Source organism: Macaca thibetana, chromosome 12 (assembly GCF_024542745.1).
Source record: "Macaca thibetana thibetana isolate TM-01 chromosome 12, ASM2454274v1, whole genome shotgun sequence".
Taxonomy (NCBI): Eukaryota; Metazoa; Chordata; class Mammalia; order Primates; family Cercopithecidae; genus Macaca; species Macaca thibetana.
In genome coordinates this window covers 4,891,076-4,916,825 of record NC_065589.1, presented here as the reverse complement: position 1 = coordinate 4,916,825, position 25,750 = coordinate 4,891,076, and the positions used below count along the sequence as shown (strand labels likewise).

Sequence of the window (25,750 nt, the reverse complement as noted above, 5' to 3'; positions counted from 1 at the left end):
ATAGCTGTTGAGCAGGCCCAGGAGAAGCTTGAGTCCTTGAAACCAGTGAAGAAAATGCTGTTTCAAGGATGAGGGAGAGTGACCAAGAGAGGAGAAAACTCAGACTTAGCAGCATAGAGGATGTCGGTGACTTTGGCAGGAGAACTTTTAACAGAAATGTTGAGGGCAAAGCCTGGTTTATACGCGTTCAAGAGAGAATAGGAGGAGAGAGACACAGAATCCCAGACTCTCTCTCAAAATGCATCATTTTCAGAGCCACACCCTCCTGAAATCATAGGCAAGAGGTATGCACTTACATTTTCCTGGGAAAAGTATGTTCACTTTCTCAAGATTCTCAGAGGGTCTCCTGACCCCAAAGAGTTGAAAACAATTGCAATATGAACGAGTATGATGGTGTTATGTAACAGCATTCATTTCATTTTCAATGATTTTTAACCAGAAATAAGTTACATCTTTCTGCTGGACACCACTCTTTGCCAAGATATCAAGTACATTTGTTTTAAGAGCTGAAATTCCCTATGGGAGATTCATCATTAGGACAGTACATAAGATGGGGAGGAAGTGGATGGGATTTTCGTTTTCAGTCACATGACACTTTCCCATCGTGTACTTGATCTAAAGAAATAGATTCCTCAGAACTTAAGAACTTGGATCCTGGAGATGAGAGTCAAACCTCCTAATATTTATAGGCACCAAACAAGCCCAGAGCAGTGAAGAGGCCTGCTTGGGGTCACAGTTCCTAGGAACAAGGCCAGTGCCTGCTGCTCAGAGGCCTGGTGGCCTGCATGCCCTCCATGTGCTGGGTGCCCTGGGCGCCCTGGGCTCTATGCTTGCCCCTTTGTACCACCGAGCAGGGCACTCCCCAGAGTGAGGACTCTCATCTCGCTCTGTTTCTATACAGGGTCAGTTTCTACTGTTTTTATATATTTTAATATTATGAACTTTTTACATTGTTGATTCTAAGATCGTATCTTTTGTTTATTGACTCTGAAAACACAGGCCTTCTTCATTTAACTAGAAAAGATGATAAACCCTAAAAAAGGTGGGGAAGTGATTTATACTATTCTGGCATTTGTATGGATGCCTCCTCAGAAAATCTAGATTTCGAATTTTCTAGAATTTCTAGATTTTAGATTTTCTGGAAAAATCTAGATTTTTAATTTTCCTTTTTGAAAAACTGACGACAATCCATCTGTTAACCTTTTCCCTTATGTAACTAAAATGGATTATGTAGAAGAGGAAATAAGATTTATCAAACTGTTTCAGACTTCCTGAATTATAGCAACCTTTTCCATGGAAGTTTATTTAATACTACTGGATTCTATGGTAGCTACCATTCTGACATAATTCTTTTTGTAAGTACATATTAGATCCTAGAGATTATGGAAAAATGTATTTTTGTTAAGATTTTAAAGATTTCTTGTATTTATGTTTTACTTAGCTTTTAAATTTACTTTTGGCAACTCTCTTTTCTGTTGTTTTTTTTTTCTGCTATCTCTCTTCTGACAGTCGCAGCCTGACTTGGAGTATGGGGGTCCCTACGCCTGGGTGAGATGGTCGGATATACTTTGCTGTGTGACCTTAACTGTGTGGTGTGACATATAATAACCTATGCTATTTCCACGAATCTCCTGGGTGCTTTTCTAAAAAACCAAGTACATCTTTGTCTCCAGTTTTTGCCTGGGGGGCTGTGAGGCCAGGAGGGCAGGCTTACCCTGCGGAGCGAGCAGTCTTCCTCCTGGGGCCTCCAGGGTGCAGCCCTGATCCTGCCGGAGGGAGGACCCCAGGCATCTGTGCATGAACACTCCCTCACCAGGTGGCCTGTGAGCACCAGCTGTTTGCCATGCCTTGTGTTAGCAGCTGTGTATACCAAGATGAAAAAGATAGTGTCTGCCTTCAAGGAACTCAAATCAGATCAAGAATTCCCAAAGCCTCTAAATTTCCTTTAAAAAATTAAATGTAAAGTCATTTTACCTAATGAAAAATACATTATTTTCCAATCTATATCCATTCAAATTAAATGTACAATCTGACTTTTTTGCCAGGAAATACTCTCTCAGAAAGCTCCTACTTCCAGTAACAAAAACTAAGGCTTTAGACTTTTAAACTCAGAATTACTCCTTCTTATATGTATCTGACAGTTTCTGTGCCTTATGCTTTCTAAAAGTCTGTCAGTGTTATACTTCAAGGAAGAAAAAGTTCTCCCCAGAAAGCACAGCTCAGCATTAAAGTGATTTGATACTAAAGTTATTATAGCGTATTATGTACTATTTCACCTGAAGGACTTTACCCAGAAGCATTTTGTGCTTCATTTGTTCCAGTGCATTTCAAAATTATTTAGTAAATTCCTGTTTTAAAAATGTATTTTTGGCCAGGTACGGTGGCTCACGCCTGTAATCCCAGCACTTTGGGAGGCCGAGGTGGGCAGATCACAAGGTTAGGAGATCGAGACCATCCTGGCTAACACGGTGAAACCCCGTCTCTACTAAAAATACAAAAAAAATTAGGCATGGTGGCGGGTGCCTGTACTCCCAGCTACTCAGGAGGCTGAGTCAGGAGAATGGCATGAACCCGGGAGGCGGAGTTTACAGTGAGCCAAGATTGTGCCACTGCACTCTAGGCAAGACTCCTTCTCCAAAAAAAAAAAAAAAAAATTTGTGTTTGCAATTATAATGAATAAATTGTAGCATACATCTGCATAGCATATTTGGTGCCGTGAGCCTCCTGTGGGGCGGCTATTCTGCTCTTAACAGATGCAGGCTGGAGTGAGTAGCTTGGGGATCAGGACAGGGGAAAGCACAAAGACAGGTCATTAGATTCAGAAAGTGCTCTTCACGGAGTATCTGTTACCTACAGAGCGCTTCAAGTCACTCTGGCAGGTGAGAGCATTTCCGTGACACTGTACCTCCAGCGACTCCCCTGTTCTTTAAGGAATTCAATGTATTAGCAATGTAAATCTAGATTATTAATCTTTTTATGTTAAATTCAAAGTTAATTTTATTTAAGAGCTAACCCCCAGTGGGATAAATGTATGTGTTAGCAATGGTCAGGAACACATTTTGGATTTCTTTTTCGGTGTTCTTTTTAAAAATTCAATAGAATGCATCAGGGATCGAACTCAAGAGTTTTGACGTTGCCTTCCTTGTTTGTTTTCCATCTCTAATGCCCTTTACATGTGCTCTGTCTTTTGACTCGTGGAGAAAAAACATCTAACATTATTAATCCAAAAAGTTGGCAGGGGACTTCTGCATGGTCCAATGGGAAGGTGACAGACGCTTTGATAACACTGCGTGGTAGTCATTAGCATTCGGACTAGTCACAAGTTACCGTTTTCATAGGGCATTTACCCTTGTATCTTATTTATCCTGTATTAGAAAATTCTAACTTATGTATGTCCTCTTTATTTTGTTCTCTCTTATGGCAGTGTTTCTGGAGAGCTTGTTAGAATGCATGTTCCTGAGCCCTTTCTCTAAGTATCCTGATTCCCTAGGCAGGGGCCGTTGCTTGTGAGAAGCATGCCAGGTGACCAGGAAGCAGGTGGTCTGCGGACTCCCCTCTGAGACCCAGTCTTGGAGCATGAAACCAGCAAAGTGAACAAGCTTATGTACCGCTTAAAGCCACACAGTACAATAGAGCAAAGCTTGTTGAACATCAGAGACCCAACTTAAGATGAAGTTAATATGCTGCCTGTGGACTTTTTGTTCTAATATTGGTCAGTTAACTGTCAGTGCCCCTTGCCCTTTTACGCCACGTAAAAATAGCCCCACCCATCTAAATACAGCACAAAAAACACCATCCAAGAGGAGCAAGTTAGCAAGAAGGTCAAAGTTCTTCTCCCTATGGAGATATAGTTAACAAGATCCTATAGATTTGGGAATACATTCAAGGAATACAGCCCAGGAATAGATTCCTTATGATAGAATTCCATTACCACAGACGTGGTCATGGAAACTGCTTTGCAGGCTTTCCTGCAGAGTAACAGTTTTTCCCGGGTTTTCGTGGAAGCCTGTAAGTGGAAAGGTGACAAATGAGAGGATACTGTCATGCTTCCGGCTTGCCCACCTTCTGCTCCATCGCTGCAGGCTGAGCTGGAGAACTGCAGTGCAAAGGACAGGGTTCCTCTGCAGCGCTGTGTGTTTCATAAGCAGCGCTGTGTGTTTCATAAGCAGCGCTGTGTGTTTCATAAGCAGCAGTGGAGAGCCAGAGGCCTTGCTTATGTCATACATTTCTCTTCCTCATTTATTAGTAAAGTCAAAGTCATCTGAAATTGATTAACGTTAGCCTTCATTGTTATATTAATTTCTTCTGGAATCTAGTTTCTGAAGAGATAACAAGGGATTGAGATCTACAATTTGCAAGTCCTTGACATGCATTTTCATGTCAAATAATCTTGTTGCTGAAGACATGAGAGGAAATTAGTCTGAGTAAAACTCTTGCCAACCTCCAAAGATTTTTACTATTAATTTATTTCAGAAATGTTTTAATGTTACTCATAGAGTTCTCAAATTTAATGTGGAAGGATTTCTACACTTCTTTTGTTTCCAAACTTCAAATTGATTTCTTGATTTGTTTTGAGTTATAGCAAAGATAAATATATAGTTTGATAGTCAAAGTTTCATGAATCTGGATTTATAATCTGTTTGGAAATTCAATATTTTTTTCTACTTTAATGTCATGGCTGCAAAACATGTGCTATGCAGCACCCATCCCCTGAATAAGGAACCACATTCAGCACCTCCCACGTGCCCGGGCCCCTTCCATGTATATTCAGGTATCCGCCCAGTCAGCACATGCTTCATGAGAGCACTGTTCTAGGTGCTTGAGATACTCATTTTCATCTCGTTTAATCCTCACGATGGCTTTGTAATGTATTTATTATTATGCACATTTTCACGGCTGAGAAAGCGGATGTTCGAGTGGATTAAATAATTACTTAAGGTCACATGACAGAACTTCTGTCTGGAATTTGGCCTCATGCCCAGAACCTGATGGCGTCTCCTTCCATTTTTACCAGTTGTGTAGACTGCTCCTCCTTTTTCTGTCCCGAGAGCTGGTTTTGTCTCTGATGTTTGACAGTTCTTATTTTGAATCGGCAGAAATTTCCTTATAGATTAATTAAGGGGCGTTTAGAAAGCCCTTGCTTTGACTTAAGGGAACCTGGGCTGGGAACTGAGAAGAGAGGGATGATAGGCATCCACTTAATACAATCGTTCTCCTTTATTCTGGAGGACACATTATGAAAGTATTAAATATGTGTTCAGATTTCATTTTGAAAAATAAAGTGGGAGGGCTGGATGAATGAAAAACTAGTGTAGAGGCTATACCCCACGATGAACTTTTGCATTTCACTATAGATTGCCTGGAAATGATTTCTGAGGCTGGGCGCGGTGGCTCACACCTGTAATCCCAGCACTTTGGGAGGCCAAGGCGGGCAGATTATGAGGTCAGGAGTTTGAGACCAGCCTGACCAACATGATGAAACCACTTCTCTACTAAAAATACAAAAATTAGCCGAGCGTGGTGACGCACGCCTGTAATCCCAGCTACTCAGGAGGCTGAGGCAGGAGAATCGCTTGAACCAGGGAGGCAGAGATTGCAGTAAGCCAAGATCGTGCTACTGCACTCCAGCCTGGGCGACAGAGTGAGAGTCCATCTCAAAAAAAAAAAAAAGAAATGATTTCTGAATCTTCTGAATTATGGCCCATAGCATCACAATGTGCCATAATTTTCAAAGACCCTCCCTGAACCAGGAACTGAAAACTCATTGACTCAGACCGAATCACTACCCATCGGCCTGGCATGTGGCGACTTGCTAGCAGAATGTCCACAGCGCCACCATAAAACCAGAAACAGAGCCTGACAAGGAAACAGCCACGCCAAGCCCAAATGTTCCACCCCACAGAGGGACTTGGTGCTGCTTTAAGACTAAGAGTGACATGCGACGGGAAGCCTACTGACTTGGTTAGCTTGACTGCTGTTCTCTCCTGAGCTGTGGGGGAGTGGACGGGGGCAGGGATGCAGTTTGGGAGCTGCTAGGACTTGTACAGTCCTGGGCTGGTCATTCACCCACTCCACCAAGTAAGCTCACCTTATACCTGGTTGGTTCGTCCCTGCTGATTTGTACCTGTGAATTCATTTGTGTACTGATGTCAGTTTTTCTCTTTTCTTCATTGAAACAGACAAATGGTTATGATGGAGAATTGTATGGATCACAGTCCCTGAATAGAAGATCTGGCAGGGTTAGTATAGTAAATTTGCATGGCTCAAAATTGAAATAGGTTGTTTCAAAGCTTCTAGAACTAAAAACTAATTGCTAAATTTAAATTTAGCTTCTTTGCTGTTTTTAAATGTTAAAATGGGTCTGTCTTTTTTTTCCTAGCACATGATGGAATGAAAGATAATGTTTTTCAACTAGCAAACATTCTGAGAATGTTAGCCCTCCACCATTCTGATTGTTAGTATAAGGGGTAGATATTGATAAGAACCTCAAGTTTAAAAAGATCTGAAATTAAAGATTAGCTCTTTCATTACTGTATTCCCCTGGGTGTATGTATATAATATGTGTATTAAGTGTATTCAGCTTTCAAAGATATTAAATCCAACATTTTCGCAGTCTCCACATCTCTCACTTGTAATTTTAATGTTTGCCTTAAAGGCATGTGTACAAGAACCTGTGTTTTTCTGGAGAGGAAAAGGAGAAGAAAACAATGCAGATGCTTGGAAGGCTCCCAGTTAAGGGGTGGGAGGCAGGAAGAGCTGGTGGAAGGAAAGGGTGATGCTCTAGGGGGAGAGAGAGGGAGTGGTGCCAGTGGCAGGGGCATTAGGGAGACCGGACGGGGTGGGGAGGGCTTTGGATTATCAAGGACAGGAGGTCATTGGGGATTTTAAAAGGTTGCACTGGATACATTTCCATCAAGCTTCACAATATCCCACAGGTCCATTCCGTGTTAAATGGCCTAAAAATTTCCTGTTCTTATGCTTCATTTTTTTTTCTTTTAGTAATATTCCTAATTGTGTAAAATAGTATTTCTTTTCATTTATCTTAATTATGTTATATTAAGATATCATGTATACACTTAAATTATACTTTTGGGCTTCAAATGAGTGACCCACCGTTACCTTCTTCCCTCTCCCTGACCAAACCAGTCTTTAGCTTTCTGAAACCAGCTGATCAAGTTGTTTTTATTTTATCATTCTTATTTACCTATTTGGCATTGCATGCACTTTAATATTTATTTATTTTTTGAGACAGAGTCTTACTCTGTCGCCCAGGCTGGAGTGCAATGGTGTGATCTCAGCTCACTGCAATCTCTGCCTCCCAGGTTCAAGTGATTCTCCTGCCTCATCCTCCTGAGTAGCTTGGATTACAGGCACCCACTACCATGCCCAGCTAATTTTTTTGTATTTTTTAGTAGAGATCGGGTTTCACCCTGCTGGCCAGGCTGGTCTCGAACTCCTGACCTCAGGTGATCACCCACCTCGGCCTCCCAAAGTGCTGGGATTACAGGCGTGAGCCACTGCACCCGGCTGGATGTGACATTTTTAAAATGTATATTCAAGACATGTAAAGACGGCCTGCAGGACATTTTCCCTGTGTGGATAAGGGCTCTCCAGTGGACAGGTGGCAGCAGGCTGTCATACTCCACCCACCTTTCTGGCACCGCAGGGCTGAGCTATAGCCCGCAGGTGGGCTGGGCTGAAGAAAGATTGAAAATTTTGCAATAAATGGAATTTTAGTTACCTAAGGAGATAAGTAACAAGGATAATTCAGACTAGGAGTTTACTGACAACACAGTGTGAAACTCAGTAATCACGAATCGTGCTAGAAGATGTGAGATTGCGAAAAGCAGTACTAGATACACCCCTGGCGTCACCAAGACATAAACACTGAAATAGAAAATACAGCTTAGAATCTCTAGTTGTTCAGAATCTCTGCTGTACTGTTTGTGCCTCGTGTCTTTAGATAAACTAGCATTCCTGGGCTCCTAGTATTGGCTCGGTTGTGCGGTTTCATGTTCGCCTTTTGAATGGGATGGGGGCGCTTTGCAGTCATAAGGAAGTGCTTGTCACTGAAACATGTTTTCTTCTTTGGTGCTCAGAATTCCAGCTACAGCGGTGACAGCAGATTCTCTACTTTGTCATCATCCAGGGAGGAGAAGTTGGTTGGTTTCCATTTAGATCTTTCACATCCTCCCTTCAGAAACCGCAGGTTTTGTAGCATGCAATCTTGTGTGTGTGGATTCAGCTCTACTTTTCTCTTTCAGTGTCTGTTTGACGGATTTTTGTTTGGGTAGCTGCGTTATTGACGTGAAAAGCAGTAGTTAACATGAGCTCCTTCATTCAGATGCACTCCAGTGTGCTGCGTTTGACCACGCCAGCTCGAATGTGAATTGTGGCATTCAGCTGGCTGCAATGAAAGGACGTGTTTTTGTGTATGTTTTCTAATTAGAATTAATCAAAAGGAAAAAAAATAAGAAGAATGCTCCTGAATTCTTGAGTTTCTGAAAACAGAACTACTTTGAAGAGTACATGCAAACTTTTTGGTGGTTTCTTGGGCATGGACTCGACTTGGAAGGAAAATCCAGAGTCTCATCCAAATCCACATGTTTACACAACAGTTCCTTCCCATTCTCTATAAACATGCATCGGTCTTGATAAACATAATTTCTACATTGTTTAAGAGCCCTAAAATTGCTGAGGCTTGTTGGTGTTTGTTTAGGTTCAGATTTACTCAGTAAATTGGGACTAGTTTAGGTAGGAAAATCGAGCAGGCCTGGGATCATCACAAAGATAAGCAGGGGAGGTGGGTGCTCTCCAGGCACTGACATCTAGAACAGAAGCCACTGGCACTGGAGACCTGTACAGTAGTGAACAGATGAGTAAATAGAATGAGAGGGAAACTCTGGTTTTGCCAGGAAATGTCACAACAAAGGATGTGAACTGAACCTTGATAAATAGGAAGAGCCGAGTGTGGTGGCTCACGCCTGTAATCCCAGCGCTTCGGGAGGCCCAGGCGGGCAGACCATGTGGTCAGGAGATCAAGACCATCCTGGCTAACACAGTGAAACCCCATCTCTACTAAAGATACAAAAAATTAGCTGGGCATGGTGGCACGTGCCTGTAGTCCCAATTACTCAGGAGGCTGAGGCAGGAGAATCGCTTGAACCCAGGAAGCAGAGGTTGCAGTGAGCCGAGATTGCACTACTGCACTCCAGCCTGGGCAACAGAGCGAGACTCCATCTCAAACAAACAAACAAATAAATAAGATAGATAGATAGATTCCAGCCTGGGCAACAGAGCGAGACTCCATCTCAAACAAACAAACAAACAAATAAATAAGATAGATAGATAGATAGATAGATAGATAGATAGATAGATAGATCGATCGATCAAATGAAAAGAATAGGAACTAACCAGGTAGAGCCTAGAGGGGAAGCTCTTCAAGGTGAGTAGCCATTTGAGCAGAGGCTGTGCAGAATGGTGAGAACCCAGGAGAGGCGCCACGTGACTGAGCCCAGGGTGCTGTTGGGGCCATTCTGTGGACCTGGTGACCGCAGGAGCAGCTCCCCCACTGAAATCAGACTTAATGACTAAGTGCTCTCTGCAACAGCAAAATCTCCCCTTGAATTAAGAAAATGCCCAAAGCATTTTTCAAGGCACTTAGTCATTAAGAAAACTTTATTTCCAACTCATTTTTGATAAGCTGAGTTACTTGCTCTAAAATAAAGATGGCAATAAATATCTCATCCTTGGATATGAACAATTCACCCAAGTTCAGCCTGCATCTGACTCACTTCAATCCATTTAAGAGAAATAACCCACATCCAAAGGGTTAAACGTCAGAATGAGAGCCGACTCATTCGAACAGGGCCACAGCAGAACTCGCCCTGAGCCCTGGGTGCCCATCATTTGCTGCCTGAGGGCTCTTGGGTTCACCCACCCCACCAGCCCTCAGAACTTTTCTGGGAATTGCGCTCTGTAGACACCTATTCCTGCCCAGTAGGTGGTACATTCAATTTGATTTAAATATGATAATGGAAAGGTATCAGCATAGAATGTAGTATTGATGACTCTTCCTAACATCAATTAAAATTTATTTCAGTATTTAATATGAATTAAATCTTTTTTTCTGTGTATAAACTCAGAAGTCCTAATTTGGCCCAATCTCCTAGTTTTGTCAGTTGCCTGGCCCAGCTGTCTTTATTTCCTTCCGACCCTCATTCTCTCCCTCCCCCGTGAGTGCATGCCCGTCACTGTTATGGTTGTGTAAGGTCGCTGGACTGATGCACCTTTGCAATGCCGTGAGGGGTGTGAGCCTCTCTCCCCTCTCTGCTGCCCATTTGCTCTGATTACAGGGACTCTCCGGCTCCAACCTTGGGCTTCCCGGTGGTGGCTTGGCTCCCACACCCCTCTCTGCCCCAAATGGAAACTGGGTCTGTCTCCTTTTTACATCACTTTGTCGCTCCTTCCCTTTCCTTCTGTGCATCACTTTAATTGCTGATTACATTTAGTGGATACTTCAGCCTCCTCCACACAAAGTCACAAGAGCAAAGCTTAGCAACTGTTTTAATTGGCTTGACTAGTTTGCTAAGACTTTTGTCAATCTTTTAGAAAAATGCTTGTCAAATAGTTGAGAACCTAATATAGAAAAGGAGACTTAAGGAAAAGGAGGGTTTTATTAAATGCGTATTTTCAAAAACTCGAGTCCAAAAAATTGGTCTCTTGGGTCTCTCCTCCTTTTCCAGCAATTGTTCCCCATTTGGGCTTTCATTTGTTTTTTTTTTTAATATTTTTTCTCTTGTAAATGTGTCCAGGAAGCAATTTGGAAGGTTTTTGTGCATAATCTGCCTCCTTGGTCTCTGAGAAGTGGACAGAACGGTGTTATTTCTTTGGCTCGGTCTCCCCTCTGTTTCCTGTTTTTACAAGGTGGGGTTTAGGTCCGGCGCTGAGGTGCTCGGCCTGTTAGCTATAGGTATCGAGTCTCATTCTAATCCAAGGAAGTCGGTGTCAGGGATGAAAGTACACATGCTATTTGGAGGCTGAACTTCCCTCTCCCTTGCATGTCGACCGGAGCTGCTGAGGGATCACCACCTGGCTGTGCACCTTGCCTGACTTGCTCAGTGTGCCCTGGAAATGAGTCTGGATTCTGTCCCGTGGCACAGTCTCTGACACTGGAGCTGCCTTTGTGTCTCAGCCTGTCCCCTCACCAGCACTGCCTCCCCCGACGTGTGTGCTAGGCAGGATTCTCCTTTGACAGGGATAGACTGCGGCCCCTCTGGGGGTGCCTCCCACACCAGCTGAGGCAGCCTTGCAGCGACTCCCTTTGTGTCTTGAAGACGGTCACTGGGCCCCTCGCATAGAAATAAAGACTTTCCCTGCTCCTGTCTTCACATGTTGGACATCTGCGTACCGCATACTGCCAAGTGTGTCGTTAACCTTGGATTTGAGCTGTGGGTTTTGTTGCTGTCAGTGTGTTGACCTTGTCACCATTCTGTCTCATCCCCTGACTCTTTCTTCCAGGAATGCCTGAGATGACTAGAAATGATCTTGTTTTTAAAGATGCTGGGAAATTTACTGTTTCAAAGTTAAAAATCATCTCATTTATCTTTCTTGTAAATTTTGGATTTGCATCTATCAAATTTACAGGAAACACAGTGCCTTGATCGGTTTGTTTCCATCTAACCACTGTCCAGCAGTTGGCTGTGGTGAATGCTGAAACTATCGTGTCATTTGAAACTGTCGTGCCTTTCACTGTCATTTGTTGCTGTTTTTTCAAGGCTTTTAAAACCTGCCATTTGCTTTCATCCTCCAGCCCTCCTGTCTGTACAGCGCTGCCCGGCCTTCGGGAAGTTACCGGGTGCGTGTGCTGCCCGCCCTGCTTCTCCGCGCCCACTCCCACTGTGCATGCACCGCCCCCACCAAGCCCAGAGCTGTGGATGTGCCTGTTTCCAGCCCCCTGGGGGAAGTTGCACCTTCAGGTGGAGTTTACATGTGCCTGTGGGGAATGTCTGTCCCCTTTGGCCGGATCTGGGTTTTCTCTCCCCCGATTGCTGACTGCAGCTGCCACACTGCTCCGTCTCCAGGAAGCCTTGTGTTCGCTGGGATTGTTAGGAACGGAACAACAGCAATGTTTACTTTACCTATTGGCGGAAAGAATGGTGGCTTTTTAATGCTTTGGTAACCTGGACAGATACTAATCCATGTTACTCTATTACTTTGGCAATTTCCAGTTTTAAATATAAGTACTTATGCTATGCAAAAAATGTAAATAAATACTCAAAGTACCTATATTGTCTTTATAGCTTTTTTTTTTTTGAGACAGAGTCTCCCTCTGTCACCCAGGCTGGAGTGCAATGGCATGATCTAGGCTCAGTGCAGCCTCCACCTCCTGGGTTCAAGTGAGTCTCCTGCCTCAGCCTCCCAGGTAACTGGGATTACAGGCACGTGCCACCACACCCGGTTAATTTTTGTATTTTTAGTAGAGGTGGGTTTAACCATGTTGGCCAGGCTGGTCTCAAACTCCCAACCTCAGTTGATCTGCCTGCCTCGGCCTCCCAAAGTGCTAGGATTACAAGTGTCAGCCACCGCACCCAGCCATTAATAACTTTCTGAATTTCCATCAGATTGCATACTTATGTGTTAGATATATTAATAAATGACTGAGCAAACTAGTATGTCCTCAGGGGAAAATAGGGAGATTAAAGTTCCTTTACACCGGGCACAGTTTGACATCACCATTTGTGGCAGTGTCAGCTCCTGTTTACCCACATTGATTAATTAAGTAGCATTTTCCAGTTAACCAATTACTCTTTCTTCTACTTAGCAACTTTTAAAGGGTTGTAAAATATTTAACATTAAAACTGTAATTAACATTATTTGATATTTTATCCCAAAGTCGCTTCACATAAAAGTAATTTTCTAAGCATTAAGTATGAGAATGCCATGACAGAATTCAGGATATGAGAATTATCTGCTCATTTTAACCCGGATTAACAAGTTTTTACTTAGGCCTGGGATGTTTTTCAAAATAATGGATTTAAATGGTCTGTTGGAGATTAAATTGCACGCCGCTTGACAGCGACTAAAACCCGTCTCTCCAGGTTTCCTTGTCACACTCTGCAACCCTTGGAAGAGCTGGAAAGGTGGTTCTGAGCCTCCCCTGCATGCTTTTCAGGCCATGCTCCTGGCACGTGTCAGTTTTTCACAGCTTACGTTTTCAGTACTTTCTGGGCACTCGGAGAAAGGAAGAGTGCCCATCCTGACAGTCTCTTTTGGTCGCAGGCGTCTGTGTTGGATGAAGGCAGCTTCAGTGGGGCCCGACGGGGCAGCACCAGTGGCTCCCGTGCTGTAAGGCGCTTTGGGTGATACCGCCTTTCCCCCCTGCCTGCTGCATGACCTGGGGATGCTCGCTGGGCAGGGGGGTGACTGGCCATCCTCAGGAGGAAGCACCGAGTCACTGGGCTCACCACCACCTTCCATTATAATGAAGGTCACGAATAATGTGAATCGGGAAACCTCTGGTGGTTGGTTTCATGTCCTCACTCATTAGGGAGACTCACTTGCACTGAGTTTCATCTGCTCTCTTTGCAGCACGCCAACAATACTAACAGGTCGTGAAATCATCTTAAACTAATACAAACAGAAAAAGGGCAATTTGGCAGGCCACACATCATTTTCATCTCTGAATAGTTGAGGAAGAGGAACAAATTTTAAAAGTTGGACTGTTACGCATATTTCGTTCCCTGTTTTTATTTTGTTGTCTATCTCTTTCTTTGATTTGAAATGATAGGCTCAGCTATGAGAGTAAAAATGTAGTAGATGCACAATAAACATTTGTGAATGAATGAATGAGAGAAGCAACAAGGTAGAAAAATGAGATGGACTCTGTGGAAGTGGGGAGACGAATTTGCGTGGCCCAGGGGCCCGTGGAAAGGGAGCCTTCAGTGCTCATCAGTGCTCCCTGGCGGTGGGTGCGCCTGTATTCAGAGGCTCCTCCCCAATCCTATAAAAATGGCTTCAAGCTTCCAGGAAATAGAATTATTTACTAAGAAATACTTGAAATGCTTTTATAATTTTGCTTTTGAAGTTAATCAGCTACTTACTTGGCTAAATCCAGTTTTATGACTTACTATGCCATTTGGTCCAGCCATCGTGAATATTCATGAATTCTTATGACATAAGCCAGTCTAACCTACAGTTTTCTTTAAAATGTAATTTATGAATGTTAAATCCAGTAGTTGACATAGCATTCGTTTTTGTTGACAACTGATTACACATTTATCAATTTTTATATTGCATAAGTTGTTCAGTATTTTGCAGCGCACTATACAACATATGTTTCCCAGTTGGTAAACATTTTCATAGGCCATTAGAAAGCTCATAAACCATGCATGAAGAATGAAATAGCCCTGCCTGTGATGTGATGGATAAAGCACAACTAAATGATTTTCTTTTATCAGAAAAGAGGGAACATACTAATTCAAGAGAAATTTCCCCCAAGCACCAGCTGGCTTTCTGGTGTCCTAAGTAGGGACTCGAAGATCTGGCAGGACAGAGGGCTCCTGATGCTCTCTAGATGCTACTGCGTCACCAGCCCTAGTGAGTCGTCAGCCCTAGGTCCTTGGCCCTTACTGCTCTTCGGCGAGCAGTGATTTCTGTGCTCTTAGCCCCCACAAGAGTTGCCTGGGAGTGATGGCCTTAGAGAGTTAAGAAAACAGAAGGTCATCTTGTCCTGGCAGCACAACTGCCTAAAATAGGGATGATCAGCTCTGCTTGGGTAGCAAATTAGCATCGTGAGGAAGAGGGAAGGGGCAAGGAAGTTCCTGACCTCCCAACCTCTCCCATCTTTTCCCTGGAACCCTCACAGTTCCCCTCCAAGTGTATCCTCCATTCCTTATGTTTACAGGAGGGCCTTGGGAGAGAGCCACCCCTGCTCTCAGTCCAGCGTGTAGGGAGGTTGCGGCCCAGGATGGTGTCCAGAGTGGCCCCGGTGCCCAGGCCTGAGGTCCCAGCCCCAAGTGGTCATGACCTCAGGGTCCAGGCTGCCCCCAGGCCTGCACAGACAGCCCTGCTCCTACTGTGGAGGACTTGCCCTGCCCCTGGAGGACCAGGAATTGCCCCCGTGCAGCTCCTGAGTATGAAGTGACTCTCTTCAGTGTTGTGACAAAGCTGGGACATAGTCATCACCAGCGGCCTCATCTGATCCAGGAGCCGAGGAAGTTGTTTCTGGCAGAAAGTGGAAACAGAAGAAGCCCAACATGTACCCCCTTTCCTAGTCCTCAGCTCCTCCGCGTGACCCACGTCCTTACTTACATGTCACTTCCTAGTCCTCAGCTCCTCCGCGTGGCCCACGTCCTTACTTCCATGTCACTTCCTAGTCCTCAGCTCCTCCACGTGGCCCACGTCCTTACTTCCATGTCACTTCCTAGTCCTCAGCTCCTCCGTGTGGCCCACGTCCTTACTTCCATGTCACAGATGACGGGCTAAGGAACTTCCACAGCCACGTGGCCAAGAAGAGATGGAGCTGTGATTCAGACTTAAAGCTTTCTGACTTGCATTAGCTGCACGGTAGCCACGTAACTCCTAAACATAAGATGCACGTGGACCATGGCGATAAAAGACTTTTACTTTGTTCTTTTCTGCATGATTAGGTCGAGTTGGAAGGTTTGAGAACTGCTTTTGCTTAGGGAAGCTTGGGTGGGCAGTAAGCTTTATTCACAACAGTTCACTGTGTCTTTGCACCATAACCCAGGGCATAAATGACATAGAATGTGAAGGATTTGCTGCAGGACGGAGTTTTCCTCTCTCATATCAGGAAACCCTCAGGCAAAATTCTTCTGCTTTCAAGTGCTGACATTAAGTGTTTTCCTTTATTTTCAACAAGAAAGCCAAAAAGTGAGTCTAGGCATACTGGTGATTTTCTTGAATATCTCGAATATGGCATCGATGCTGTACATGTGGTGTGAACACAGCACTATTATCTGTGTATCTTAAGCAACACCTTGTACCTAAGTGTAAGTATATAGTAAACATGTATCAAATAAAATAGAGGTGGATGGGTATGGGGAACTTGCCCATCTTGACCACAGCCCTGTACAACATTTAATGCTTTCAATTGACATTTGATGGTTATTTTAGTCTACAGTTGAAATCATTCATTCATTCAACAGGTATTTCTTGAGTTTGCCAGGCCTCATCTGGTCACTAGCCCTGGTGAGGAAACAAACTAAAAGATGGTATTTGAGATGAGATCATGAGCACCCCTGAAGATCTGGGCTTCCTTACAATTCGCAAGCAGGGCACTCCCTGCAGGTCCCCAGCAGAGCCTGTGAGGCCAGCAGAGGGGTCTGTGCCCGGCACAGTGCAGGGTGTCCAGGGGCTGGAGTGGAGGGACTTCAGCAGTGGCGGGGCTCGCTGTAGGGTGCTGCATGGGTCTGTCTTGAAGGTCTCCTCCGGGCGTGTCGGAACCTAAATAGTGTTCAAATCCTGCCCCTGCCCCTCCATGCCTTGCTCAAGAAGAATATGAGGATGTTTATAAGAATGTGAAAATGTATCTAAGACCAGCAGATGTGACTATAAATCAAAGTTACAAGGGCGTGGCTTCCAGATAATGGAGTTGCTGGTATTTTCCTTCACCAGAAGTGAGAAAGTTCAGATAAATGGATAGACAGATACGTACATAGCAACCACTCAGGTAGAAGGTAATCTGGCAATTTAAAAAGCCATACATAATTTTGTATTAACCCTAAATCTCATTTTGCTTCCACTTGGAAAGATAGTGGAGAAGCAAAAATGTTCCCTTGCTAAGGCGCCAAGCACCCTGTCCGAGTCTTCAGTTTCTGTGCCGGAAGGCAGCTTAAGTTCTCAAAACAGTCCTTTCCACATCCACGAGGTGACTTTCTGTGTCTCCACTGGATGCGACTGCACACCCAACTGAATGGATGCTTTGTGTTATTTTCTTCTTCCTAACTCTGAGAAATTCTGTGTTCCTCTGATAATGTGATTTTTTTTTTTATTAGCGAGCAGTGATTTGAATATGCGTTTGCTGTCTAACCCTAACTCTCTTTTCCTTGCCGTGCGTGGCTAACCTCCACCACTCACGCAGCATGTTTTCTGTCGGCCTCTGTTCTCCTTGCTCCTTTGCTGACCCTGTTCCTTTCTTTCTGGCTGCGTGTCCTGACGGCGGCTGTGTGGGCAGCCCTCGGAGTACAGCGGCCACCTCAACTCCAGCTCCCGCGCCTCCTCCAGGGCCAGCTCGGCCCGGGCCAGCCCTGTGGTAAGTTGGCCTCCTGGCCTTGCTCCTACTCAGCGTCATCCTCCCTCCCGCTTCCCTTTACCCTCCTCTTCCAACGTCTCCAAATTTAGAATATTACTCTGCGGTGATATTATTAGGATTACATTGCTCAACTTTTCAAGGACCATGAAATTGTTAGCAGTGCTTAGAGATGGGGATCTTAGAGGAGGGAAACTTTACACAAAGGGAGAAAATAATATAGCCATGTGCACGGATGTGTGGTTTTCTTTTTATGATTAAAAATTTGAAGTATTGACTCCTAATGTTTTGCTTGAAGTGTTACCTGTGATCAAACCCAGACAGCGTTTAAGGTAAAGCATGATCTGTAGATACCGGGACGCTCCCAGTTCTGCCCCAGTCATTCGTTACCCTGCTGGTTCTCAGATCCTTCGAAATGTGTGGATTTACAGCCCTGCATCCTGTTTGTCACTCAGCATGGCCCAAATTTTGTTTCGGAAAATAGGAGCCCTGTTAGGTCATCTCCAGCTCGTGAAGTCTCATTATTATGTGTTTTTCCCTGGGTTGTTGGAATTTTAGATACGGTTTTACCTGATCTGATACTCGAAGGTGACGCTATCACTCTTTTTACAGGAAGAGTTTGCAGGACAGTTTTGGCCTGGGGGGTGTGGGATTGGAGGAGGGGAGGTGGGCTTGTGGCCAGGGAAGGGGCTCCAGGACAGTTTTGTCCTGGGGGGTGTGGGAATGGAGGAGGGGAGGTGGGCATGTGGCCAGGGAAGGGGCTTCAGGCTGCACAACCCGACCAGGGTTCCCACCCTCAAGAGCCAGTGGGAAACCTTGGGGAGAAAAAGCAAAGATGGGCAAAGCTTCTCTGTTCGTTTCCACCCATATTGAAATTTCCAGCCTGAGCTGGGTGTGGTGGCTCACACCTGTAATCCCAGTGACATGGGAGGCTGAGGCAGGAGGATTTCTTGAAGCCAGGAGTTGGAGATCAGCTTGGCCAACATAGGACGATCTCCCCATCTCTAAACAGTAATAAGAAAAAAATTAGCCAGGTGTGGAGGCACGCACCAGTAGTCACAGCTACTCAGGAGGTTGAGGTGGGAGAATCGCTTGAGCCCAGGAGTTCGAGGTTGCAATGAGCTATGATTGCGCCACTGCATTTCAGCCTGGACAATAGAGTGAGACCCTGTCTCTAGAAAACAAAAACAAAAACTTCTCCCAGCCATAGAGCAATTAAAATGTGGCTCTTAAGTGACTTACTGAACACCATACTTCAGCATGCTGATCCCTACAATTTCGTAATGTTCCTAGTAATCAACCAAGAAGTCGCAGCGCTGAGACCTCCGCTTATGCAGATGTACCTTGTTTGGCGGGCTTTTCCTGTTATGGTGCTGGTGATTTGTGTTTTAAATTAGATGCAGTATCTTAGAACTGTGAGGTTTCCTACCTCGCACCTGATACCTGCATTCAGGTATCAGCAAATGCAAGTATCAGCTTCTTTGGGGGAGGAAAACCCAGGGTCTCTGGCCACTGACTCTGAGGCTATGTTGCAGAACTGCGCAGCCTCCACGCCACCCACTATTTTCATGACCCCGAGGCCACGGCCCAGGTGCCGTTCATCACTGTGCAGCATGGCTTTCCTGTACTAGAGGAATGTTTCCTCCGTCCAGCCGTGGAGAGCAGGAAAACAGAGTTCAAGAGGGGCGGGCATTACAACAGCAGTGCCTGTTTCTCTGGGGGAGGACTCTCCCCTCTGTATAAGTTGCAGACATCCAATCTTGTCACGCATTTGGCTCTGCCCAGCTGGCCTCACAGGCATTTGAGTTTGTGTTCCACCCCTCCCCATCCCAGAGCCCAGCAGTCAGCAGTGAGAGAAGGCAAATGTGTGCAGGGAGTGCGAGGCAGCAGCTACCGTGCAAACTCCCGGGGCACACCGCCCCCCAGTAAGTCTCTCCCCAGAGTGCATCAGGCGATAACAGGAAGATCCTCAGCTGTTCGTTATGACATGATTTCCCATTTTCAAACCTGACAAGTTGGTCTTGATGCTGTTACTCAAGTAACCGAAAGTAAATGGTTGTGACCTAAGACGTTTCAGATCACAGACTCAGTAAGCCTGGCCAGCCCCCACGGCTGTGTCTTCCTTTAAGTTGGGATCTCTGTATTATCTCATGCTCTATGGCAGAGCAATAAACATAAGCTAACTTACGTGATCACTTAAAACTACCAGGAAGAAACATTTTCCATAATAAATCTAATGTAGAATTGCTTTGTCTTCTCACACTCACTTTTCAGAAAAGAAAATATAAATATTGCCAGGCGCGGTGGCTCACGCCTGTAATCCCAGCACTTTGGGAGGCCGAGGCAGGCGGATCACTTGAGGTCAGGAGTTCGAGACCAGCCTAGCCAACATGGAGAAACCCCGTCTCTACTAAAAATACAAAAATTAGCCAGGCGTAGTGGCGCATGCCTGTAATTCCAGCTACTTGGGAGGCTGAGGCAGGAGACTCACTTGAACACAAGAGGCAGAGGTTGCAGTGAGCCAAGATCACACCACTGCACTCCAGCCTGGGTGACAAGGCAAGGCTCCATCTCAAAAAAAAGGAAAAGCAAAAAAATATATAAGTATTTGCAATTGACAGAAGAATGTTGTGGCTTTACTTTCAGTGAATCCCAAACACCCTTAATGCCCTCCATACCCTCCGCCTGGTTCCAGTGCCCTCCGTACCTTCTGCCTGGTTCCAGTGAGAAATGACAGTTGAATTTTGTTAAGCATTGTCTTTATTCAATCATATGATGAGGTCACAAAATAACAGGGCTCAATATAGCCACTTAGAGATTCAAATGACGCAAATTTCTTTGTCATGTGAAACTGACTGAAGAGATTGAAATGATACAAATTTCTTTGTCATGTGTTTTCTAAATTTGCAGAAAATTTACTCACAGGTATAGTAGATGATCATAAACAGAGAGATGTGGGTTCAGCCTTCCTGGGTGTCCTGGGACCTGATGGGGGTGGGTGATCTCCTTATATCTGCTCTTCCTTCCCTGAATCAATTGCTCAACTAACAAAGGTCAGTTGATTGTGGGGCGGTTGACACGCTTAGGGAACAAAGGTCAGTCCTGCAGTGAGGGACGGGGCTGTCCCCTTCCTCATCCTGGGTGCCTTATGTCGGTTGGGGACCCCACATCTGATGACACCTCCTGTATGTGGTTCTTAGAATGCAGAGGGGTGTCTGTAGAGTGCAGGGCAGTTCCCTAGGGGATGTGGTTATGGTATCCCTTGATTGATCGTGTGGAGGATAGAAGAACGGTGAGTACAGGCGGCATCCCTGGTATCTGAAGAGAGCCTGGGAGACAGAACTAAGCTAGCTCATTTCCATAATTTCTAAAACTCGTGGTCCTCTTATACTGAATCGGCTCCATTTCTGTTTTCCGTCTTGGGACATTAACACCATTGCTGGTATATTTTGGATCTCCTGGGACGACAGAAAGTGCTAGTGGGTGTATTTGGCCTTGTTAATGGGAAGAAGCCAGGAGGGCCTTAATGGGACTCCCCGGTCCTTCTACCTGGGAGGCACGAGCAGCAGGTCTTGGGCAGGGCCTGGAGTAAGCGTGGTGGCAAAGGTGAATGACCCTCCAGTCTGGCCTTCCTTGGGGTCACATGGAGCAGGCAGTGCTCTGAGGCAGGGAGTTTCAGAACCCGGGTTCAAATGTCACAGCTCTCATTCCTGGTTTGGGACATCTAGCTGGCCATGTAAACTTCTTGTGCCTCCTCTGGAAAGAGGGGTCATGATTCCCTCAAAAGGTAAAAACAAAAAAACAAAGGAAAAATAAAACACACACACACACACACACACACACACACGGTTACTTTATTTCTCCTTGGCTGGGGTTAGCCAGGGATGGGATACGGTTGTTGTAGCGAGGGCTCATGGGAAATGCTCCCAGGCCGGTGACTTCATCAGGAACATGTATCCAGGGCCACTATGAGTGAGGACAGAAGACAAGAAAAATGTGAAGTCAGACAGGGTCAGCCCTGTAGGCTCTGTAGGGAGTCCCGCCCTGGGTTTGGGAGACACAGGTGCACAGGTGAGCATGTCACGCCCGTTAGAGGTGAGGGAGGGCTGGTGCCCCCCAAGGGGTGGAGGGAGGGCAGTGCTATTAAAGGGCAGTAGTAACCAGAAAGAAGGAAGTGACTGCCTGTCCCACTTCGAGAAAATGAAAATGCTTCAGTGTCCAGAGACTGCCACCAGGGTCAAGACCTAAAGTTTTCTCCACCCGCTTGGTCCTCCCAGGGTCCTTGGGAAAGCAGAGAGGGCATCGGCCCCATGTCAAGACAGACATAGAATACTGTTCACCTCATTCTCATCTTCGTCCATGCTGTGGATGAACTGTGTTTTCTTCCTCTCCAGCATGGCCAGGATCTTCTCCTTGAGGAAGTTGTGTTTCACTCATTCACTGAGTGTTTATTGAGTACCTAGAATGTTCCAGAAACAGGGCCGTTTTATGAGAAATGCAGACTTGCCCCCGCCCTCATGGGATGCACAGACAGAGGGCAGATGGAAGCTCATCGGGTGACCACACATGGTGTGAAGCCCAGCAGCGGGGGTGTGAGGGGAGGCAAAGGTGCCTCCAGAGAGCTGGAATCCGGAGGTTTGACGGCCCAGGCTTGGGCCATACCCAAGCAGAGTGACTCCACCTGGTGAAGCCAACAGGTCTGGGTCATCCAGGCCCCAGAATCCTACTGGGAACCTGGCGAAGCCACCACGTTTCTGAAACATCCATCAGTAATGTCCCGAGGGGAGCCCGGGTCGATATCTTCCCTTGTGTACTCAGAGAAAACAGGAGCAATGAACTCAGATCTCTGCCCGTTCGAACTAGAAAAACAGCACTATTTTGACTCATGTTTTTTGTTGCACAGAGAGGCAGGGGCAGGGACCAGGTGGAAAAATGGGTCTTGAATTATAAACACCAGAGTTCAAAGATAAGTCATTCAGGCTAAAGTACATATTATTGGATTTATAACCAAAAACTGTCACCCTAATGATGGACTGTGCTATCATTTAAATGTGAAAGAAATTTACCCTTAAAATCAGTGTTTTCTGAGCAGTGTTTGCTATTAGTTTGTGTCTCAAGAGGGACCTCACAAGGATGTTGCTTCGGTGATCCCTTTTTCCACCCAAGTCTGGTGTTGCCTGGCTGGACATTGGGGACAGGTTCTTTCTGTACCTGGGCCCTTGAGTAGGGTCTCTCTGGGTACATGAACAGGTGCCACATATTCTTTCTCTAGGAAAATGGACAGGCAGCTGGAACATGGAAAACTTGGCATTTTAGCCTCACCAGGCATCGTGTGTACAGGAGTCTAGATAGTAAACTCCTTTAGACACAATGTTAGAAGTTTGGAATTAATAAAATATTTAATGTGCTCCTTGAAGCGTTTGTTTTTGAAAGGAAAATTGACGTAAACTAAACTTCCACAGACATGTTTTAGAAGTGACTGTTTCCAGATTTTCAGTGATGTCTTTGTATACACTCAGCTGTGACTATAAAATATGACACACATACTTTATAAACCTGTTAGTGTGAAGTTTTCACCCTGACCTGAAATGTTTAGTATCACTCAGAATACGCGAGTCATGAAGCTGCAATGTGTGCAGTGCTGCTGCCCTTCCCGTGCAGGAGGCCACTGTCTGCAGGGTCCGGTGCTTTCCCGTCCTGGGCTAGGGTGGGTGAGCAGAGCAGCCTGGACCGCCTGCAGCCACCGTGTCCTCTGGACCCTTCTCTGCACCATGCCCACCTCCTCCAGGTCCCCACACCATGCCGTGCAGTGGCTGTGACAGTGTTTAAAATCCTGTCCTGTCTTAGATTTCTTAGTCATTTTAGGGAGGAGGTGCTGTGCTTTATGTCAAGATGAAACACAACACCTGATTCCTTACCTGGCTCTGCTGGGGCTTAGGAAGGTGGGCTTGTTAAGGTGGGCTCCGCTGCCTGCAGCTTCTGTCCGGGCCTGGCCCTTGCAGCTGCGACACACCGCCATCTGGTGGACGCGAGTGGGGCTGCGTGGCTTTCCACAGGGCTGAACAGTCTTCCTGTGTTTCGGGAAAGCTGACAAATTCCTTTTTCATTCAGAAGACACACAAAATGAAATTTACTCTACTGTGTAAAACAGAGATAGGTTAAACGTTCATTGCCATCGCCTTTCATCAAGAGCTTAATTTTTAATTTTTCTCTGCATGGTCTCTACTTAAAAATATGCCCAGATTTTATTTTGAGTCCGTCACGTTCTTCGGAGCAAGGACTTTTTTAAAATGATAGAAACAGCAAACGATGGTTTTGGGGTTTTTTTCCCCTTATTTGATACTTTACAAATTGTAAAAACAATAGATGTAGACGGTTTTCATTAAAACCATGCAGAACAAAGATGTGTTAAAGCCGTGTCCTCCCACAATCAAAGTGTACGGACCCCCTGTTTGTTCTTTCTCGGCTTTCTTGCAAGAAATACCAGAAAGAAAAAAAGACTTGGGTAGGCCCTTCTTTTACGGGCACAGTTATCTTTGTAGGTAAGTGAATGCGCTCCTTGAGCTTCATTTATTTCTCCACAATATTTATCCATTGCCGACCAGCAGCCAGAAACACTCGTTTTACACCGTGGAGCAAAAATGCCGCAGGCTTTTCAGTGGTAACTTGGCAGCCTATTAAACTGGACTTTCCTATCCCACCAAGAGTTAAACTAGCCTCTTTATTTTCATCTTATTAATATGTGTTCTGCAAACTAACTTATTTTAAGGAATAAAGGCTTTGGGCCCAGGAGATTTAATGAATTTATTCTCCAGGAAACTAAGTGCTAGATAGTTCACATTTCCTTGTTATTTGAAATTTTATTTATTTTATTTTATTTGTTATTTTTTGTTACACTCTGTCGCCCAGGCTGGATTGCAGTGGCATGATCTCAGCTCACTGCAACCTCCGCCTCCTGGGTTCAAGAGATTCTCCTGCCTCAGCCTCCTGAGTGGCTGGGATGACAGGCGCATGTCACCACACCCAGCTAATTTTTGTAATTTTAGTAGAGGCGGGGTTTCGCCATGTTGGCCAGCTTGGTCTCCAACTCCTGACCTCAAGTGATCTGCCCGCCTCGGCCTCCCAAAGTACTGGGATTACATACACGAGCCACTGCGCCTGGCCTTGAAATTTTGATTTGAAAAACATTTCAGGAATATTTTTATTCCCACATGAAGAGAAGAACCACACTTGAATTGCTCCAGTCATCCTCACAACTCCGAACATGGATGCAGGGCTTCTGGGGCTCTGCTGGATGAGATGGTGCCCATCTGATCAGTCTGCCTTGGTACCCGTCTGATCAGAGTCTGCCTTGGTACCTGTCTGATCAGAGTCTGCCTTGGTACCCATCTGATCAGAGTCTGCCTTGGTACCCATCTGATCGGAGTCTGCCTTGGTACTCATCTGATCGGAGTCTGCCTTGGTACCCATCTGATCGGAGTCTGCCTTGGTACCCATCTGATCAGAGTCTGCCTTGGTACCCATCTGATCAGAGTCTGCCTTGTACCCGTCTGATCAGAGTCTGCCTTGTACCCGTCTGATCAGAGTCTGCCTTGGTACCCATCTGATCGGAGTCTGCCTTGTACCCGTCTGATCAGAGTCTGCCTTGGTACCCATCTGATCGGAGTCTGCCTTGTACCCGTCTGATCAGAGTCTGCCTTGGTACCCGTCTGATCAGAGTCTGCCTTGGTACCCGTCTGATCAGAGTCTGCCTTGGTACCCGTCTGATCAGAGTCTGCCTTGGTACCCGTCTGATCAGAGTCTGCCTTGGTACCCGTCTGATCAGAGTCTGCCTTGTACCCGTCTGATCAGAGTCTGTCTTGTACCCGTCTGATCAGAGTCTGCCTTGGTACCCGTCTGATCAGAGTCTGCCTTGGTACCCGTCTGATCAGAGTCTGCCTTGTACCCGTCTGATCAGAGTCTGCCTTGTACCCGTCTGATCAGAGTCTGCCTTGGTACCCGTCTGATCAGAGTCTGCCTTGTACCCGTCTGATCAGAGTCTGTCTTGTACCCGTCTGATCAGAGTCTGCCTTGGTACCCGTCTGATCAGAGTCTGCCTTGGTACCCGTCTGATCAGAGTCTGTCTTGTACCCGTCTGATCAGAGTCTGCCTTGTACCCGTCTGATCAGAGTCTGCCTTGGTACCCGTCTGATCAGAGTCTGCCTTGTACCCGTCTGATCAGAGTCTGCCTTGGTACCCGTCTGATCAGAGTCTGCCTTGGTACCCGTCTGATCAGAGTCTGCCTTGGTACCCGTCTGATCAGAGTCTGCCTTGTACCCGTCTGATCAGAGTCTGTCTTGTACCCGTCTGATCAGAGTCTGCCTTGGTACCCGTCTGATCAGAGTCTGTCTTGGTACCCGTCTGATCAGAGTCTGCCTTGGTACTCATCTGACCGGAGTTTCCCTTGGTGCCCATCTGATCAGAGTCTGCCTTGGTGCC

General features: G+C 45.6%; 1 protein-coding gene across 24 annotated transcripts in view; it reads left to right on the top strand.

Annotated features, from left to right (window-relative positions):
* The window catches only part of LRRFIP1 (LRR binding FLII interacting protein 1), a 168,891-nt gene that overhangs the window by 102,337 nt on the left and 40,804 nt on the right, over positions 1-25,750 (top strand). For 6 of the 24 annotated variants that reach the window (XM_050751644.1, XM_050751643.1, XM_050751640.1 and 3 more), the window contains exons 7-13: positions 1,510-1,548; positions 6,180-6,239; positions 8,100-8,162; positions 10,356-10,433; positions 11,813-11,857; positions 13,282-13,347; positions 17,198-17,275. The exons of 10 other annotated variants lie outside the window; for them this stretch is intronic. In XM_050751644.1, coding sequence (XP_050607601.1) covers positions 1,510-1,548; positions 6,180-6,239; positions 8,100-8,162; positions 10,356-10,433; positions 11,813-11,857; positions 13,282-13,347; positions 17,198-17,275 — 429 coding nt within the window. The remainder of the gene's footprint in view (positions 1-1,509; positions 1,549-6,179; positions 6,240-8,099; positions 8,163-10,355; positions 10,434-11,812; positions 11,858-13,281; positions 13,348-17,197; positions 17,276-25,750) is intronic. 8 more of the 24 variants (XM_050751641.1, XM_050751623.1, XM_050751642.1 and 5 more) reach the window with 6 other exon arrangements.